This window comes from Ichthyophthirius multifiliis, assembly GCF_000220395.1.
Source record: "Ichthyophthirius multifiliis unplaced genomic scaffold scaff_1120509250121, whole genome shotgun sequence".
Taxonomy (NCBI): domain Eukaryota; phylum Ciliophora; class Oligohymenophorea; order Hymenostomatida; genus Ichthyophthirius; species Ichthyophthirius multifiliis.
This window is the reverse complement of record NW_004087074.1, coordinates 18,513-39,185: the sequence shown is the minus strand read 5'-3', so window position 1 is coordinate 39,185 and position 20,673 is coordinate 18,513. Positions and strand designations below refer to the sequence as shown.

General features: G+C 16.3%; 3 protein-coding genes across 3 annotated transcripts, besides 17 other annotated features; 1 reads left to right on the top strand and 2 right to left on the bottom strand. All coding sequences in view use genetic code 6, as the record gives it.

Moving 5' to 3' along the window:
- Nucleotides 1-1,248, top strand: IMG5_048560 (hypothetical protein; the record flags this gene model as incomplete). The annotated part of the gene is made up of 2 exons (XM_004037524.1): nt 1-303; nt 352-1,248. The coding sequence occupies 2 exons, from the start codon at nt 1-3 to the stop codon at nt 1,246-1,248; spliced, it is 1,200 nt and encodes a 399-aa protein (XP_004037572.1).
- A 99-nt stretch (nt 1,249-1,347) lies between these two features.
- Nucleotides 1,348-1,395: a microsatellite.
- A 622-nt stretch (nt 1,396-2,017) lies between these two features.
- Nucleotides 2,018-2,051: a microsatellite.
- A 523-nt stretch (nt 2,052-2,574) lies between these two features.
- Nucleotides 2,575-2,632: a microsatellite.
- A 1,813-nt stretch (nt 2,633-4,445) lies between these two features.
- Nucleotides 4,446-4,492: a microsatellite.
- A 193-nt stretch (nt 4,493-4,685) lies between these two features.
- Nucleotides 4,686-4,712: a microsatellite.
- Nucleotides 4,713-5,199: 487 nt separating this feature from the next.
- Nucleotides 5,200-5,236: a microsatellite.
- Nucleotides 5,237-5,976: 740 nt separating this feature from the next.
- Nucleotides 5,977-7,981, bottom strand: IMG5_048550 (myotubularin-related protein 2, putative; the record flags this gene model as incomplete). The annotated part of the gene is made up of 4 exons (XM_004037523.1): nt 7,858-7,981; nt 7,404-7,814; nt 6,359-7,264; nt 5,977-6,300 (listed from the first exon to the last, which is right to left on the bottom strand). The coding sequence occupies exons 1-4, from the start codon at nt 7,912-7,914 to the stop codon at nt 5,977-5,979; spliced, it is 1,698 nt and encodes a 565-aa protein (XP_004037571.1). The 5' UTR covers nt 7,915-7,981.
- Nucleotides 7,298-7,379: a microsatellite.
- A 729-nt stretch (nt 7,982-8,710) lies between the features above and the next one.
- Nucleotides 8,711-8,773: a microsatellite.
- A 189-nt stretch (nt 8,774-8,962) lies between these two features.
- Nucleotides 8,963-8,998: a microsatellite.
- A 281-nt stretch (nt 8,999-9,279) lies between these two features.
- Nucleotides 9,280-9,905, bottom strand: IMG5_048540 (hypothetical protein; the record flags this gene model as incomplete). The annotated part of the gene is made up of 2 exons (XM_004037522.1): nt 9,280-9,740; nt 9,838-9,905. The coding sequence occupies 2 exons, from the start codon at nt 9,903-9,905 to the stop codon at nt 9,383-9,385; spliced, it is 426 nt and encodes a 141-aa protein (XP_004037570.1). The 3' UTR covers nt 9,280-9,382.
- Nucleotides 9,337-9,375: a microsatellite.
- Nucleotides 9,747-9,811: a microsatellite.
- A 1-nt stretch (nt 9,906) lies between the features above and the next one.
- Nucleotides 9,907-9,946: a microsatellite.
- A 779-nt stretch (nt 9,947-10,725) lies between these two features.
- Nucleotides 10,726-10,785: a microsatellite.
- Nucleotides 10,772-10,803: a microsatellite.
- Nucleotides 10,804-11,189: 386 nt separating this feature from the next.
- Nucleotides 11,190-11,226: a microsatellite.
- A 2,432-nt stretch (nt 11,227-13,658) lies between these two features.
- Nucleotides 13,659-13,688: a microsatellite.
- A 1,976-nt stretch (nt 13,689-15,664) lies between these two features.
- Nucleotides 15,665-15,733: a microsatellite.
- Between the last annotated feature and the right edge of the window lie 4,940 nt (nt 15,734-20,673).

The following is a 20,673-nucleotide window of genomic DNA, read 5'->3' as shown; positions in this document are numbered from 1 at the left end:
ATGACTGTTACTATGGTTACTGTTGGGTATGGTGATATAACTCCTTTAAATGTTTATGAAAAATAATTATCTATATTAACAATACTTATTGCTTGTGGTATTTTCGCTTTTAGTGTTTCATCAATTAATAATATAATGAGTTCAATTAATGAAGAAAAAAGAATTATTAACTAAAAATTATAAATTATAAATGAATACATGCAAATTAAAAATGTAAGTTTTGAACTAAGACATTAAATTAGAGAATATTTAGAATACTTTTGGAAAAAATCATATTATCATGATTAATAAATAACATAAAAAGTAAATTAAAATATTTATTTATTTTTTTGAAAAAAAAAAAAAAAAAAGATTATTGAATCATTAAACTAAGATTTGAAATAGAAATTAATGGTAGAAGCCAATCATACTGTATTTAAACATTCTATAATATTTAATGAGAATTATAGTAATTCTCTAAAATATAAAATAATATCAATAATAAGAGAATAATAGTATTCTCCAGAATAAATAATTATTTAAAGTAATGATAAAAAAAAGGATTATTCAATATATTTTATAGAATCTGGAGAAGTAGAATTTTTTATAGAAGGTAAAGATATAGATGGTAATGATTAGGTGTAAGTTTTGGTAACATTAAAAAAAGGAATGTATTTTAATGAAATAAATTTTTTCACATAGTAACAAATATAAAATATATCTGTTAGATCATAAGGATTTTGCACAATTCTTAAAATAGATGCGAATGAATTTATAAATTAACTTAAAGAATTTCCCGAAGATTATAATTACTTTTGTCATATGAAAGATAATATAATTTATAATTAGTAATATTAAATTATTAATTCTTTCTGTTATTCATGTTAATTATATGATCACTAATTAAATAATTGTAATTTAATCCATCACATACCAAAAAGGTCAAATATTATTCTAAGGCATTTATATGATCCTAAGACTATTGAAAGACAGTACTTTAAAAGAAAGAAAAAAAAACAATTTAAGACTATTATGAATCTATAATAATTATAACTTAAAGCTATTTAATATAGCAATTTAACAAAAAAGTCAAAAAAATCAATATATAAAATCGATTCTGACTATGATGATTATGAAATTTCGTCTTAATAATCATCAGAATATACTGATTCCAATATGTATATAATTAGTATTTTATTTTTATAAAAAAAAAAGTACATTACCATAATAAGGTAAATCAAATATATAAATAAATTCATAAGAATTTGATAAAATAGATTGCTTTAAAACAAAGTAAATTTAAAATAAATACGAATTTATTAAATTTTGTAATTAAATTGTTATTATAATCATCAAATTTTATTTTCATAATTTTTTTAAAAATAAATTTATTAATTTTTTGAAAAAAATATTTATATTATTAAAGAATTGATTAAGGTTTAAGAAAAAAGTCAAATCTAATAAAACCAAATTTTAATTTTCATAAAATTATTGAAAAATAAGAAGAAGAATAATTTGATTAATAATTATTAGAATAACCGGAAAAACTAAAAATAGTATAGCCGTAAAATACTACAAATACAAATAGAAATAGTAAGCACGGAAGAAAAACATTATATAAAAATAATTTGAATCTTCCAACTTTGAACTATTTAGATTTTTATGAAAATAAAATTAAAATTTATAATGAAAAGTCTAAAAACAATATATCTTTTTAAGAAATATAAAATATTCAAAGTAAATTAAAATTAATTATAATTTTTGTTTATTTTTTTAAAAATAGATCAATCTACAGATATAAGATAAAAATAAAATAGAGTGAAAAGTATTATTTATAATGATGTTGAAGTTTTAGATGATGATTTTCAAATATAAATTGAAAATTTAACTAATTAAATTTAAAATATATATTGTCTAATGGATATCGATATAATGAAAATATTCAAAAATTATATGAAGCATTCAAATTACGATATAATTCTTTATTAATATCATAAAAAGCAAAAGAAAAAAGAAGGAAGAAAAGCTAGGAATTAATAAAATATTAGATTTAAAAATAATTAGCTTTAAAAGCTTTTAACAATAAATAAAAATCCTATAAATTTATGATTTTTTTTAATCTTTTTATCTAAAATTAATATAAATTTATATCATTTAGTTTTATATTAAATTAAATACAAAGTATTATATATATAAAATATAAATATATTGTATATTTATATTTTAAAAATTAAAATCTTTTAAAATTTATTATGAAATAAAAATAATTTCTATTATAATTTATTTTTGAATACTAAAAAGAAAATTAGAAATTAAAATTAGAAAGATTTAGAACAAAAGTCATTATATGTTACAAAATAGCTTAGCTATAAGGAGTGATTATAATAATATATTAATAAATATAATTAAGTAAAAATCTTGATGAATTTAATACAAAACATAAAATAGTAAAAAGTAAGTAAATAATATAAATAAATAAAAATAGTACATTAATAAAGTATTTTTTAAGATATTTATGAAAAGAATAAGAAAATTTTTATTTTTGTTACACATAAAATTAAAAATTATCATAATAAAATAAAATATTAAAAAAAAAAAATAATTTATTGCAAATATAATATATTTCTAAAAAAAAATATTTAAAATAATATATAAAATCAAAAATATTGTTCTTTTTTAAATCTGCAAGCAAAAAAAAAAAGTATTTATTAAAAAAAATATATTAATTATTTTTAAATCAACATTTTATGTATTTAAGTAAATAAAATAAACCATGCTAAAATAAAATTTATTTAATAATAATTTAGAATATTGAAATATATTTATTTCAATCAATTTTTTTAATATTTTAACTTTAAAATTTAATGAATTACTCTAGTTTTAAAAATATATAAATAAAAACTCATTAAAATAGAAGCCTAATAAATTAGAATACTTTAAAAAAATCAATTATTAAATCAATTTTTATATTTGAAATATATAATTTAAAAAAAAAATATTGACATCACACAAAAATAATTTAAAAATGATAAAATAAATAAAAGTCAAAAATTGATACATTTATAAGTTACACTATCAAAATAATATTTATAATTAAAAATTAACATCATAAAAATTTAAAATAATCGAATTTATTTCAATTAAAAAACATTAAAAATAAAATATTAAATTATAATTTCATTTAATGATTATTATATGGTGTACATATATAATTCGTTTATTTTTCTCTATAATTAGAAAAAATAATAATATTAATACTAAAAGTTCATTTAATATATTTTTTAAAATAAATTTTTATAACTTAAATATTTTCTTTCTTATATTTTTCTAAGTTAATGCCTTATAAAAATAATACTATTTATATTTAAGTCATATTTAATTATTTTTAAGAATATTTTATCTTAATTTTCGAAAAGTCTCATATGATCTTTTAGTTTTCTTATAATTATAATTTCATTAAATATATTGGATTCTTTTTCTTAATTTTTATTGGTTATTTTTTTATATTGTGCTATAGTATTAAATTTTTATTAATTGATTGCTGTACAAATATGATTAATTATATCAAATTTATCGTTTGCCTAGTTGTAATTTTCTCATATACTGCGAAAATTTTCAAAATAACTATTTTGCATTTATCTATTTTTTTTTAATTATTAACCAAAAATTACTTTAATTTATAAAAAAAAATGTATAAATTGGATGAATTTTATTTAAAACAAATATTATTATAATACATTATATTAATTAAACATTTATTTTTTAATATTTTATTTCTATTTTTAATTAATTATTTCTTCAATTTAAATTAAAGATTATCAATTTTTAAATACATTTAAAAATAACATTTTTTCGAAATTGTGTTAAATCCCTTAATTTTATAATAAATTAAAATTTAAAAAATACTAATTTAATTATAATATTTACCTATTATATATCTAAATTTATAATAAGTTTGTGTTTTTTAAATATTTAATAAATTTTAAATATCCGAATTAATTAAGTTAGTTGTTGCTATATTTAGTAAATTAATATATCTTTATTTTTATTTATTACTTGCTTCCAATAATTATATGTCTTAATTATTTACAATTTTATAAACCTTTTCCTAATTATTGAATACCTTCATTTGTTATTTAATTATTACTTTATTAAAATTTTATTATATAATTAAATATACAGAATAAAATAATTTATTAAAAACTTTATTCCTAAATTTATTTATTTCAAATTTTTACATGTACTTAGACATAATCCAAACTGACATAATTCTTAATTTCCTATTAAGTTTTCGCTATTAAAAATTGATAAATATATACATTTTTTTAAATACTTAAAATTTATTGTTAATTAATTTAAATTGTTTAAATTATCAAAACCAAGAGAAATTGTTTTAAGTCCATGATTATTTAAATAAATATTACTAGTTAAAATAATTATATATTCATATAAAAAAAAATTATTACTTTAGATATAAATTTATTTTTTTAGTATATTTTTATTATTTTAATATTGATTACAATTATTAAATATCTTCTCCTTTAATATTTTGATTTCTAATTTAAAAAATATAAAATATGTATATTTTATTTATGAAAAAACAAACGCAAGACATATAGTCAAATTACAACAATTTTATTGAAATTGATTATAATTGTAATTTTTTAAATTTTCAATATTTTCAATATTCATAATTATAATATTTTTGAGAAATTGTAATGAGAAATTGTAATAAATTGGAATTAAAAAATTATATTAAATATTTTTATTTATAAATATTATTTATATTTAAAAAATACTTTTTTTATAAAAATAATTATTATTTATTTTTATTTTCTCTATCTATAATTTTTAATTTAGTATTAAATTCATATTAATTTTATAAAAAATCTTTATTTGAATTATTATTAAAAATTAGCACTTAAATTTTTATTTAATATATAATCACCAAATATTGTATTTTTAATGTTTGAAAAAGATATTATTAAACTTCATAATCATTTTCATATATTATATATTTATTTAAAAAAATGCAAAATTTTAAATTAAATTAAAAAAATATTTAACTGTATGAAAAACCTCAAATAAGAAATTATTTTAATTTTTTTAAGTACTTTTTATTGCCTCTGTACATAATTAGAAAATTAATATTTAAAAGTTTATTTTAAAAAAGTATAATTTTTAAATTAAAATAACTTTTAATAATTTATATTATTTATATTTAATAAATATTTTTTAATAATATAATTCTTTTAATTCATTTTTTATATATAAATTTTTATATTTTTTTAAAAAAAACATTAATAATAAAAATAAAAAAAAGTTAATGTCTATTCAATAAAAAAATAGAAAAAATAAAATATATATTTAATTATTAAATAAATATTCAAAAAAATAAAATAATTTATTAGTATAAGTCATTAATTTTTCATTTATTTATGTTGATTTCTTAACAATTTTAATCGATTTGTCCTTATTAATATCCTTCTTAATTTTATACGTTTACTTAATTCTAAGTTTAATTTTATATATCATATTAATGCTCTAACTATTAATCTTTATTAGAGAGTGATTTACAAATAATTTCTTCTATAATAATTTTAATTTATTGAATATTATTATCTTAGTTTTCAAAATCTTTTTAATTTTTTATTTAATTATTTGAATTTTATTCTGAAATAGTTTAATTATTATTTTTATTATTAATAGATAAATTTTAAAATTATTATATTTAATCCTAATTATCTTTAAGACAATTTTAATCATTTATATCTTATAATTTTTAAGTTTCTTCCTACAATTATTATTTAAGTTAATTTACTTAATTAAATGAACCAATTGAAAGTCGCTAAATAATGCTTTCTTTTCTATAATTGATATCTTATAATTATTGACTTAATTTAGTGTCTAGTGTTAAATTATTATCTTGTATTATCTTTTAGAGCTATTCTATTTTTTAATTAAGAAGAAGATTATCTTAATAATATTAATCATTTTTCATTTTAATATGTTTGAAAAGCACCATAGAGTTATCTCTAATAATATGATAAATAAATAAAAAGTTTTATATGTAAATATAAAATAATACTCATTAAATTAACATTATTGGTATATTTTATATTAATCGGTTATTCCGTTTTGATATTATAAAAAATATTCTTTCCAAAGAGAAAATGATCGAATAGAACTATCTGGTTCAAGGTAATTAATATTGTAGATTTATTCTTATATATAATATGGATTTTGATACTCAGTAATTCTATTATTAATATAACTCCATAAAGAAACTGTATTTTATCTTGTTTTATGCACTTATATTTCCTTTTTATAATCAAATTAAAAAATCCAAATTTTAATATAAAAATATTAAAAAGAAAACTTAATAGCTATTATGTAAAAAAGTTCCATATTGACAAGAGAAAACATGAAAAGCAATATCTCTTAAGAATATTGAATTAAATTCAAAAGACAGAGGAAATTACTTTGTGATTTAATAAACACAATCTAAGAATTATATAAAAATAGGTGCTCTCTATTCATCGGAATGATTTTTACTAACATGTCCACTTCTTATATTAAACTAATGTCCAAAGCTAATCCATTCTTTTTCAATTAAAACTTCGAATCCTTGAATAGTCCTAAAATATGGATCTAAAAAAATTTAAGATAAGCTCAATAATTAAGCAGTTCTATCCCATCCATCACTACAATGAACAACTACATGATGTGAGTCATAAATTGCCTAAGCTACTTTTTTACTTCCTGAGATAATAGTATTTATATGAGTAAACCATTCAGATTTGTCAACATCTTTAAGATAATCTTGTGTATTTGAATTCACTGCGATAAACATTTTTTTTAATGAATCTCTTATTTTATGAATATTGTGTATATTTAAAAATTCAAGCTCACAATTTTAATAAAAATCAATTATTTCGTAACCTTTTCCTGTTAATTACTAACCTACAGCATTTAAAAAAGGTCTGGCATCGTAAATTTTTAAATTGTTTAAGCTATTATTTCGAATCATTTTTAACATATGTTCATCTTCGGCTGAACGATTTTAATTTATACCAGGCTTACATTATGCACATCGCCATAAAGTCGTAAATTCTTGACTATTCCTTTTCTTATATGCATATGTTAATGCTGGTAATCTTTCTCTAGAACGATAACGAGAACATTTTATTGCATATTCATTAGATACTTTGAATGGAATTGCTATTAAAGGAGGATATGTTGGACAAATTTATCCAAAACTATTATCAATATAACGAAACATATACTTTTTAAAATATAAAAAATATTAAATAAAATAATATATATATATATATATATATATATATATATAAATAAATACAAATATATATTTTATTTTATATATTTTTTTATATATATATTGATTAATTATTTATATTTTTTACATTTTGATTTTGAATATTACTATCTTATATATTTATGTTTATAGGAGCTACATCAATTCCTTATCTTGAAAACTCTTGATAACTATCATATATTTTATGCCCTTGATAATCTAATTCTAATTAATTATCAAATTATCCATAAATAAAGGCAAAACATTTTTTAATATCTTCTGGAAAAGCTTATCTATAAGTTTTAATATAAAGCTGATATGAATTTTCTGAATTTTAAGGGGAAAAGAAAAAATAATACATTCTACCGTCTTTTGTTTATATTTCAATATTACTATAAGCAGGTCCTTTCTTTTCCATATTCCTTTCAATTTTATTTATATGACCTAAAGTTATAAATAAATATTTTTCTCTATCTATATATTTTTCAGAATAAGAGTTATTAGAAGCAACGAAATTTAACTTTTTTTATATAAAATATTTTTAATTTTAATTATAAAGTAACTTTATAATTAGTTAATATTAACAATCCATCTATTTATATATAATTAGATATTTTCATTGTTGTTTAAACTGAAAATAAATAGCATTCACCTTTTACTATATAATCTCTATTAACTTTTAATTTTTTTAAGATTAATTAATATTAATCTTGTTTTTAAGTTAATTATTCTATATCTTCTTTTGTTAACTCTGATGCTAATTTATCAAATTTAAAAGGTTTTATTTAAAGTTGTTACTTTATCAAGATTGATTCAATAGAAATCTGACAATTGCTATTATGCTTCATTTATAATAAATTATTTTAATTTAAAGTTCTTGTATCTTCACATTTTATTATTTCTAAATCATCAAAAGAATTACTCTTTTATATTTCATTCGATTGTTAAATGCTTTTTTCTTCTGTTTAATTTTAATTTATATTAAATTCTAATTATGTTTAACTTTAAAATCTATCACAAACTTAATTTGATTATAATTAATTTTAATTACTATCAAATACTACTTTTCTTGTAGGTTCTTAATTTTTTTTTTTTTGATGAGGAGAATAATTAAAATTTATAATCTATATTTTTTAAGTTTATTTAAAAATAAATAATATTAAATTTTTATTAACTCTTTTGTTTTGATGTGTTTTCTCTACCTATATATTAATTTATAATAATTATTGTAATGTTTTTTTTTTAATATATTACTGGTAAATTTGTATTTCCTTACTGAACTTTATTTATAAAAAACTATTCTTTTGCCTTTTTTTCTTAGTTATCCATATTTTTAAATTTAAATTATTAAATATTTTAATATCTTATTTATTTTTTCTTGAATTAAAATATAAATAAAAATTAAATTTCCCATATAAAATAAAAATTAATATTTTATTTATGAAAATAAAAATTAATTTTTTATTTATGAACATAAAATAATATAAAATTTAAAAAAAAAATTTTACAAATTTAAATAAAATTTAATATTAAATAATATTTATTTAGAACATTATTAGAACATTTATATTTATGTGATTATAATATAAAAAATAATATTTTATATCTAATTTACATTAATTTAAAACTGTATATATTAATTAATTTATAAAAAGGACTTTATGTGTAATAAATTATTTATATATTATAAATAATTTGTATATTTTTAAGCATTTATTAAAGTTTTTATTTAAAAGTTTATTTAAGAAATATTAAAATTAATATTAATTATTAAATCATTTATTATATTTAAATATATATTATTAATTTTTATTATATTTTTATATAAAAATACTTTTTAAGTTAAGTATTTCATATAATTATAATAATAATTTAGGACTTTATTTTTTTTAATTTATATATATTTTTATTTTTAAAATTTTTTTTTAGAAATTAAATAATAATAAAAAATGGAAACATTAACTAATATTATAATGAAAACAAATAATAAAATATTTTGATAAATTTAAATATAAAAATACATTTTACTTTTAAAAATATAGATAATTTTAAAAGAATTTTATAAATAATTTAAAAATAATGAAAAATTCATTTTTATTTTTTTCCTCTAAATAAGGATATAAGTGATATTCCTTTAACAGAAACAACTTTAAATCTAACACCCGGAATATCTCCGACAGCATGACCTTATCTTCCCAAACCTGCTACCAACACTTCGTCGTTTTCAGCTAAAAAATTAAGACAACCATCCCAAGGAACAAAGGCTGCAATTTTTTTAGAATTTTTTCTTAGTAAAACTCTTACACATTTTCTAACAGCAGAGTTTGGTTATTTAGATTCTATACCAATTTTTTCAGTTACTAAACCTTTAGCATGAGAAGCTCCCATAAAAGGATTTTTCCATCTTGAACCCAATAATCTTTTGTTATAATCATTATCAGCCCATCTATTATTATTTATTTATTTATTTATTTATTTATTTATTTATTTATTTATTTATTTATTTATTTATTATTTTATATTTTCATGCTTTATTTTTATACCTTTAATCTTTTCTATGTCGTGAAAGCTTTCTTCCAGCTCTTATACCTCTTGGTTTTCCACTTCCCATATTTATATTTTTTATATTTCTTTCTATTTTATATATTTTTTTTGTTAATTTTTAAAATACATATATTTTAATATTTTATTTTATTATTATTAATTTTAGACTTTTTTAAATATATTAAATTTATATTATTATTAATTTTTTATATATTTACAAGTTTTTCTTTAAATTCGTCATAATTTTAATCATATATTTAAATATGAAGAATATATAAATATTTTCATTTTTATGTTTATATATCTATTAGTTTTCTATTAAAATATTATTATATTCGTTTAATATATTTTATTTTAAAAACTTTAATATATTTTTTAATATTTAGTAAAAAACTATATTAAATTATTTAAATTGATTTTATAAATATTTACTTTATCAATTTTATTATATTTTATTTTTATAAATTAATATATATTCTATGTAATATATTTTTAGTAATGAGTTTTGTCTAGAAATGAAAAAAATAAAAAATTTAATTAAAATGTCTAAACATTTATTTTAATTATTATTTATTTCTAATTAATTTTATATAAAATATATCTTTAATATTTTAAAACCATAAAAGTTTAATTTTTTTTTTTTATGATTTAATGATTATATTATTTAATAATTTATACTATATTATACATTAAAATTTATTATTTCAATCTTTCTCTTTTTTTTCTATAAAAATATATATATTTAGATTTGCTATTTCAGTCTTATCATATATATTATTTTAAAACTTATATATACATATTATTATATAATTTCTAAATTATATAATATATGCAAATAATATTTTTTTTTTTGTAAGAAAGTAATTTAAATTTTTTAATTAGTTTAAATATTTAATATTAATAAAAGTATTTTATATTTAAAATAAATATAAATTTTTTATTTTAATTTTTTTTTTTTCAATTTTAAAAATAACTAAGTTTAAAATTTTATGCATGAAGACATCATAACTTACTTTATATGATTTAATCAATCTATATTATAAAATTTATTATTAAATATTACTTTTAATTGCTCATATTTTTTCTATATTTTTTTTAAAAAAATCTATCAACATAAAAAAAATATTAATTTACTAATTTTTTTATATTTCCAAATTTTAAAAAATCTATGTTAAATTTGGTCAAATAAAAAAAAAATTAAATCATAAAAATGATTTGTTAGATGTATTTTTTTATTTATTCAATTTTTTTAAAACAATTTGGACAAGAAATATATTAAAACATAAATAATTAAATGATAAAATAAAATAATGATAATCAATTAAAGTTATTTATAAAATTTTAAATTAGAAAAATAAATAAAAATAAAATAATTGAAAATAAAATAAGTAAAAAAAAATTAAATGTAAATTGAATAAATACAAACTAATAGATAAGATTCAAATACAACAAAATATATATTATAAAAAAACCAATAAGATAGAAGAGATATAGTATATGAGAATGTATAAACAGAACAATAATTTGTAGATACTAAAGATGAAAAATGTTTGATCCAAACCGATTAAAGCTAAATTTAGATTTATTCTAATCCTCCTACATCCAAAAACAATAATGTATATTTAAATTAATCATAAGATTAGCCATTTTTCAAAAAAAAACGTGTTTCAATAGAATCAGATAAATATTTTCGTACAAAAAAACAGCAATAAATTAAACAAAACTTAGTCCACAAAAAATCGAATTAAAGAAAGATTAATTTGAAAGGCTAGCTTCCTAAGTAAAAAAGTATAATTAAAATATAAAAGAAGCAAAGCGTCAATAATAAGACAATATGTTTCTAAATAAAAAGGCATCATCTATTTTATAATAAAAAAATAATTAAAATAAGCTTTTTAGTTAATTTTATTAATAGATATATAAAAGAAGATTTTTAATTTAACTTGCGAAATTTGCTCCTTTTAAAAGTATGTCTTATTTAAAAGACTATTAAATAAATATAATTAATGATTTTTCTTTTAGTAGTATTAAAAATACTCAAGTTAAGTAAAATATAGGTTTATTTTTTAGGAAATTAATAGGAATTACTTTCAAAAAGAAAAATATGAGCTAATAGTAAATATTAATTATAAAAAGTGTATAAAAAATATAAAGTCTTCTTTTTGAAAAAATTTCACTATTTCATCCTTCTAGCTAGTTTATTTTTTTTTGGGAAAATATTTTGTGTATTTTTATTATTATTTGTACTTTTTTATTACCTATAGGTGTTGCTTTAGGAGAAAGATTTTCATTTATTTATCCTAATATTTATTATGCCTTTTTAAAAATTGCATAAATTTACTTCATTTCTAATGTATTTGTGTATTTAAATACTTCTATTTCTAACGAAGGTAAAATGTTAGTAGAAAGATAAGAAATTACTAAAATTTATTGCAAATAATAAATTTTTATTGATGTTTTATCTATCCTTTCTTTATTTTCAGGTATAATTAAAACAAAATATTTTAAAAATAAAAAAATAGAAGAATTTAATTTACCAATATATTTTGATTTATTAATATTATTAAAATTACTAACTTTTAAAAAAATATTCAGAAGTCGTGAAGATGCTAGTGCAAGTAATTAAAAGAGTAATTTTCCTTATTTTTTGAAGTTACTTCGTTTATTTTTACAAATATGGCTTATAGGTCATTCGTTTGCATGTTTTTTTGTTTATATATCTACAATATAAAAAGTAAACAATGTCTAGAACAATTGGTTAACAATATATAAATCTGGCCAAGAAATATTATGGTATGAAAAGTATCTTTATGCCTTTTATTTTTGTGTTACAACAATGACAACAGTGGGGTATGGTGATATAACACCTAAAAGTGTATTAGAAGTATTATTTGTAATAATATCATTAATAGTATTATGTGGAGTATATGCATATAGTTTCAATTATATAGGTATTATAGTACAAGATATGAACAAGAAAAAGGAAGATTTTAAAAAAAATATGAATCAATTAAACTATTATATGTAAAAATTAAATATAAATGTAGATTTGAAATATTAAATAAGAACATTTTATGAATATTAATAAAACTAAGCAGAAGATATAACATTAGAAGAAGAATAATTCATTTTAAATAAATTATCTCCTGCATTAAGAAAAAAACTTACTATAGATGCAAATAAATAGATTTTAAAAAAATGTGGAAGCATTTTTTAAGGCTTTTCATCTGATTTTATCGAAAGCATTTGTTTATAATTAAATAAAGTGAAAATGTAAAAAGATTAATTACTTTTTCGTCCTAATGAATTAGAATAAGATCCATGTTTTATTATATTGAAGAAGGCGAAATTGAATTGTTCTTAGAATAAAAAGATGAAATATTAGATGAAGGAGGAGAAAATAAAACTTACTTAAAGTTATTAAGAAACTTAAAATAATGAGTTCTTTGGTGAAAGAAGCTTTTTTGTTAATCAAGCAAGATCATTAGGAGCCAAATGCTCCACTTTTTCGAAATGTTATGTTATTTAAAGGTCTTAATTTATCTAAGTATTGAAATGCTTTCAGAAGGATTTTGAATATTTTTGTATGGCAAGAGACTAAATGATTTTAGGGAATAACTCTTTAAATTTGAAATGCTTTTCTTGTAATAAAGAAGGCCATTTTGTAAATTAATGTCATTTATTACATACTAATTATGATAAACAAAAAATAATATTATAAAATAATTATTGGAGTTAGCATTTTACTCGAATAAAAGTAGAAAGAAGAATAAAGAAAAAAGTAAGAAGAAATTTAAATTAAATACAATCTAAAATAAATGAAGAAGAAGAGGAAGAAGAAGAAGTGGAAAACAAAGAAAACACAGAAGAATATAAGCAATTTTAATAAGAAATTTAGTAAGAAATTCTTAGTATATTTAAGAACAATTAAAATTTAGAAATTAAGTCTACAGAGGTTGTTGATGATGAAGCAGTCATAAATAATGTTTATATCTAATAAAATAGTAATATTAATAATTTAAAAAACAAATCAAGTATTATTATAGAAGATTTAAATTAAAATTTTGAAGACAATCTTATTTTATTATAATAATAATAATACAACAATGTAGATAATAATGCATACTCAAAAAAAACGAAAAATAACATAACATGCTTTAAAATTAATTAGGATAAAAAAACTGTAGCTAAAAACTCTAAAATGAAAAATAAAATCTCAAATAATAATTCATTAAATTCTTCTTTTTAATAAAATAATAATGAAATATAGATACTTTTTAATTATTTAGTCGATAAAATTAAAAATAATATTATTTATTAATTGTAATAATCATAGTTTTAATAGATATCTTATAAAAATTAACCTAATTAAACTCAACTTCAAATAAAAGTTTCTTATGATGAAAAAATAGAACAAAGTGATAAAAGAGAACTTTAAAAGGAATTATACAAGCGCTAACAGTATTTTATTTATAATATTGATGAATCGAATGATATTGTATTTGAAACTAAATAAGATTATAAATATTATTATCCTTCATTTAATCTTAAATGTATTCTGTTAAAAATTAAAAAAGATATCAATATTGTAAAGTTTAATTAAAATTTTGGTAAATATACATATTACAATAGATTTAAAAAAAATAAGTTCATAAAATAATAATGAATTTTATATTATTCTTTATAAAATATTTAAATTTTACATATGAAAAAAATGTTTAATTATTTATAAAAAAAATTAATATATATATAAATAAAAATATATTTTTAAAAATAATTATAAAAATTCATTTATTTTTATTTAATAATGTTTTATAAGCTTATAATTCTTCCTTTTCTAATATGTTTGCTATTTTAGTTTATTATTTTTTGAAAATTAAATAAATTAAAATTAATAAAATATACTTCTTTTTCTAAAATCATATTCGTTCGCTTATTAAAAAGTTAAGCAAATATTTTTAGGATCATTTTTGTTAATTTTATCTGTCATTTATTTATTTCTGTAAGGTAAAGCATACTAATAATTAATTGCATTTTTTGCATCGCTCCCTTTAAATTTATCTGGAACAAAACATTTAGATTTTTGTTATTAACTACAAATAGATTGATTATCATTTAAAAAAAAAATATTTGTTGTAGATAATTTTTTATTTAAATTATAAGGATTTTGAAAATTTCTATCCCAAGGAAGAAGATTTTTTTGTTCAGAAATTTTTATATACTAATCTGATATTTTTTAATCTCCATTTCCTGTTAAACGACTTTTTATTGCATTTTCTTCTTATCCAAATAAAGGATTATTTAGCTTTTTTTAATTATGTGGCTTTTTTAAACATTTTTTTTAGAAAATTTCAAAATAGCCTGATTCTTTTTAAGGTATTTACCTTTTTTATTTTAATTGATTTAATATTATTTATAGCACATGTATTATACTTAATTGAAGGTCTCCAAAATTTTTGTTCTGTAGTTTTACTAAGATTGCAATATAAACCTTATTACCTTTAAAGTAAAATTTAATCTATTTTTGGTGACTTTATATTATCTATATCGGAAAACTAAGTTTTTTTTATTGATGAACGGAATATATTTTAGTTATATCCTTAACATAATATTGGGTTTGTTTATGGCGAAAGGCATCTTTAGATTTTTTAATTATTGTCTTCGTAATATGATTGTTTTTGACAATTTTAATTGATTTACTTTTTTTAATGTACTCTATTTATTTTTAATTTATTTTTATTTTTAGAAGACATTGAATTTTTACATATCTTATTAACTCATTTATTTATTAATTAGATTTCCTTATTTATTTTTTTCTTTAAGTTTTTTTAAATTTAAATAATATATTTAATAATTTGAAATTAAATAGTATCTCTTATTATTTTAAATTTAATAAATATAATAACTGTAAAAGATTTTTGTTTATAAAATAATTTATCTGGCTAATATATATATATATTTTTTAATTATTACTATAAAAAAATCAAACGCTTAATTTGCAAAAATATTTTATTAAATTTTTATCTAAATATTAAAAATAAATATGAATTATACTTATGAATTAAATATTAAAGAGTTAGAATAAGAACTTTTAAAATCATGTATTTTTTAATTAAATGATGATTAAGAAATTAAATGTTAATATAATAATAATTAATAACTTAAGTTTGAAATGTTGGATTAATTTATTAACTTTTAAGTTTTAAATTAGGATAATCTTTATTAAAAGTTTTTTAAAAAGAAGAAAACTGAATCAAATTATGAATTTTAAAAATATAAATTATATTTTTAAATGTTTTAACATTAAAATGAAATATTATAACTATACAATAACATTTTTTTGTAAAGTATATAAATTATTCATTATTCAGATTTATTTATTTAATTTAATATTTAGAAAAAAACATCAAAATTTAGCTTAATTAGATTCTAATTTTAAGATAAAAATGATTAAAAATTTAGATTAAAATATTTTATAAGTAAAAAAAGAATATAACTCCAAATAAAATTTATGTGAATAAAAAATAAAAAAATAAAAATAATTAGATAATAATATTTATAGTTTTACTTACAATCTAACATACTAATTTAATAAATAATTACATAATTAAAAGGAAGAAGAATAATAATTATAAAAATTAATTCCCTTTTTATCAGCAATATAAGAAACAGAATTTAGAAATTAAAATAATTCAATTTAGTTTATAATAGAAGAATAGCTTAGATATATCAAAACAGATTCAAAATAAATTTAATAGGTAAACTCATAATAAATTTAAAGATATTCTAATAATGATGATGAAAATGCAAATACTTAAATATTAAAAATATTATTAGCTTAATATAATAGTTTTTATAAAGAAGATTAAAAAAATTAAACTAAATAAACTGTAAATCGAAAAGCCGAACTTGTGTAAATATTAAAATAAAAAATAATGTAATAAAATGAATAAAATTATTTTTATATGCCATTATTAGCAGAAATAAAGTAAAAATATAGTATTTTTTTTAGAAAAAAAACATTTTAATTTTCCTCACAAGAAAAATATATAAAAATAATTTAAAGCTAATAAAGTGAACAATTTTTAAAATAAAATTTTGTTGTTAAAGATTACATTAAAAAAGAATAAGAACAAAAAGAAGAAATTAAAATTTTAAAAAAATATTAACAAGATTAAATAATTGAAACATTAAAAAAAGAATAAATCGAAATATAAATAGAATCTAAGAATTAAACTGAATAAATAATTGAAACATTAAAAAAGGAAAAAATTTCTTAAAAATAGAAAAAAAGTACATCAAAAATAAGTAATTTACATTAAAATAAGCTTTTTGATGCTTTATAATAATTATTCTTTACTAAAAATTGAAAAAAAATAAAAATATTATATATATTTAAAAAAAAAAAATCATTTAAAACTCCAAGCAATAATCCATCTTCTAACATATCCTTAATGTATTTCTCCTTAAAAAATATTAATTTAATCTTTTTTTTATTAAAAGAATTACAATAATTAAACAAAATGCTCATGAATTCCAATTAAAGATGTAAAAAGTATTATTTTTTATTAGTACAGCAAACTTTCTTCAAAAACAAGTTTCAAAAATTCAACTTCACTCCCTTAAAATATATATTCAGATTCATGCATATTTTAAATATTAATCCAATTTTTCTTATCATTTTTTTCATTAAAAAAAGGTGGATTACACATCGTAAAATATGCAAATTTCTAATCAAATTCTATTTTATTAAAAAAGCTTTTTTCGTTTTCCTCAATCTTAATAACTTTTATAAATTTTTCTATTTTTTTATTGTTTTAGATTATTTTTATAGCATTTTCATACGATTTTTCATTAATTTCAGTACCTATAAACATCCATTTGTATTTTGAATATCCTAGCAATGGATATATTATACTAGATCCTGTTCCTATATCTATTCCTATATATTAATTATTATTATTTTTTTATTAATTCAATTCAATTAATTTATTGTGTATCCAATCTAAGTAATTTAATCTTGAAGGAATTGTAGGTATTAATTAATCATCAGGCATATCCCAATACTAAATGTTAAATTTTACTTTTAGTATTGCTTAATTTAATGTTTTGTGGGCTTTGGGATCTTTCCAATTTATTGAGGAAATTCCCTTTTAGTTCAAATATACGAATTAGCTTAATTAAGGGTAGTGAATTGCTAACTCATCAAAATTATATTAATATTTTTTATTATTACTAAAGTTTTTATTTTTCTTTATTTTTTTTATTTCTATAACATTTTTATTTTTTAATAAAAAAATAATAGATATCTAATTCTTAAAATTATATAAATATATATAATATTTTTATTTTTAAATTTAAATAAAAAATTTTTGATCATCTTTCTTTTTATGATCTTAAAATAGCATCTTAAATATCTTTATCAAACATACTTGGATTGCCAAAATCATCATTATAATAAAAGTCAGTATTATTCAAAATTTAAGGATTTTTTATTTTTTATTATCCAAGGCTTTATAATATAGCTTTTTATACTTCTTCATCTTATTCGATTTCAAATTAACTTTAGTCAATAATATTATCTTATTTGTATAATTTTTATTATTATTGCTAAATTTCTTATTTTTTTATATATTAATTAGATTCAATTCCTTTATTATTATTTATTTAAGTTTAAGGCTTTTATTAAATTTACTCTTTAGTCTATAACTTTTAATTTTAATTATTTGAAGGCGGATCGGCATATTTTTTTTCATATAAATTTTGCTATTATTATTATTTTAATTAATTTTAATAGGCAAATATAGGTTATTCTTGCTTTGTAATTTATGGTTGATGCTATTTTGATAATTTGTTGATTTGACTTGATTATTAATAATTTTATTCAAAGATTTTGTTTTAAGAAGAAGGAACTTATTAATTACTTAATTATGGCATATATTAATTATTTAAATTAGGAGCATATTAATTAGCTTAAGATGCATTCGGCTTATTTTAATTTAATTATTATTATTATTCTATATGTTTTTTATATGCATAATCTTTCTTTTATTAAATTTCTATATCTTTATTAATATTTGTTTAACTTATGAACGGTTATGGAATTGAATTTGAAATTCCAATATTTGGATTAGACGAAGGAATCGAAGATTTAATTTCTTATTATGAATTTCTACTTTTAGGTTAATTTATTTATTGTTAACCTGGTTTATTAGAACTTATTTAAGGTTATTATTAATTCCCTTAAGGTTTTTAATTAACTTATAAATTACTTTTTTATTATGTGGAAGGATTTTTATAAGAACTTGGTATATTATTATTGTTTTACTTTTATTAATCAAATTAGTTCATATGATTATTTTTTAAAGGGACTGATTATTGTTACGTTTCTTATTTCGGAACAACAGTTTTTTATTGTTTTTCAAAAACTTATTTTAAAGCAATTTCTTCTTGAATTTTTCTTTGTCTTTCAAATTCATTTTTATTTTATTATTCATTAAATTTTTATTATTGAATTTTTTTTTGTAGTTCGAGATTTTTTCTTTCTTATTCTTGTTTTTATTTTTTTCTTCTTCTTCATTAATTCCGACACAAGTATTGATATGTATTTCATAATCTTATAACATTATATATTTTTTACATAACCCACATATTTTTGTCCTACTTCCACAACTAACTTCATGTTATTTATATTCGTGAAATACTACTTTCACTTAACAATAATGACATTCTTTGGGTCTCATTTAGCATTCTGTATCTTAGTGTTATTTTAAAAGCGTTTAATTTGCTACTTATTTGCTACATTATTCGCATTTTAATGATGTATGAAATTCCTTTTGGTGATTTTCCATTTCACGTTTATCTATAAATGCATTACATTAATCACATTTTCGAATATTTCGAAAACAATAAGCCTCGTGGAGAGAATGCTTACTTTCAGGTAGTAAGGTGAAACAATTTGAACAAAGTATTTATTTTTCAGATTCCATTTTTATATAAAAGAAATTAAGTAATTTTTTTCTTTTTTTTTGTTAATTTTTTAAATAATTATTAAAATTGTATTCTTTTATTTATATATAAATATTTTAATGTATAATTTAATTTTTAAAAAATAATGTATTAATATAAAAACAAGATCAGAATGAAAAAAAGAAAAAATAAGAAATTTAAATTTATTTTTGATTATTTCAAGAAAAATAAATTACTATTTTTATATTATGTAAATATGTATATATTAAAAATTTTAACAATAATTTTATATAATTAATGTTTTTATTTTATATTTATATATATGACTTTAATAAAAAAAAATATTTTTTATATTTTGGGGGTAGATTATGAATTATATATATAAAAATTTGTACAAATAAATATTTTATCAATCATAATAAAAATAATAAATATATTTAAAATATTTTATCATTGAAAAATATCTTATTTACACATAGGGCAACTTAAATATTATAAGAACCATTTATAAAGGCATTATTCATGAAAAATATGATTACATTTAGTTTTCCTTACCTAATCATTATAATTAAAATCATTTTAACATATAGTGCATATTTATTCTTTAAATGATTCATTATTTTAATAAGTTTCATATTAATCAGCCTCTGTGCAAATATTCATTTCATCTTTAACTTATTATTCTTGAAGAGATTTTTATTAAATTAATTATTTATCAGTTTTACTAATCATATTTTATTTTTGTTTTTTTATTTCTTATAATTGTTAAATATAATATTATTAATCCTATAAAAGTATATAATAATAAATTTAAACATTTTTTTTTTTACTTATTTGAATTCTTTATTTCTGAAATTAAAACTTAT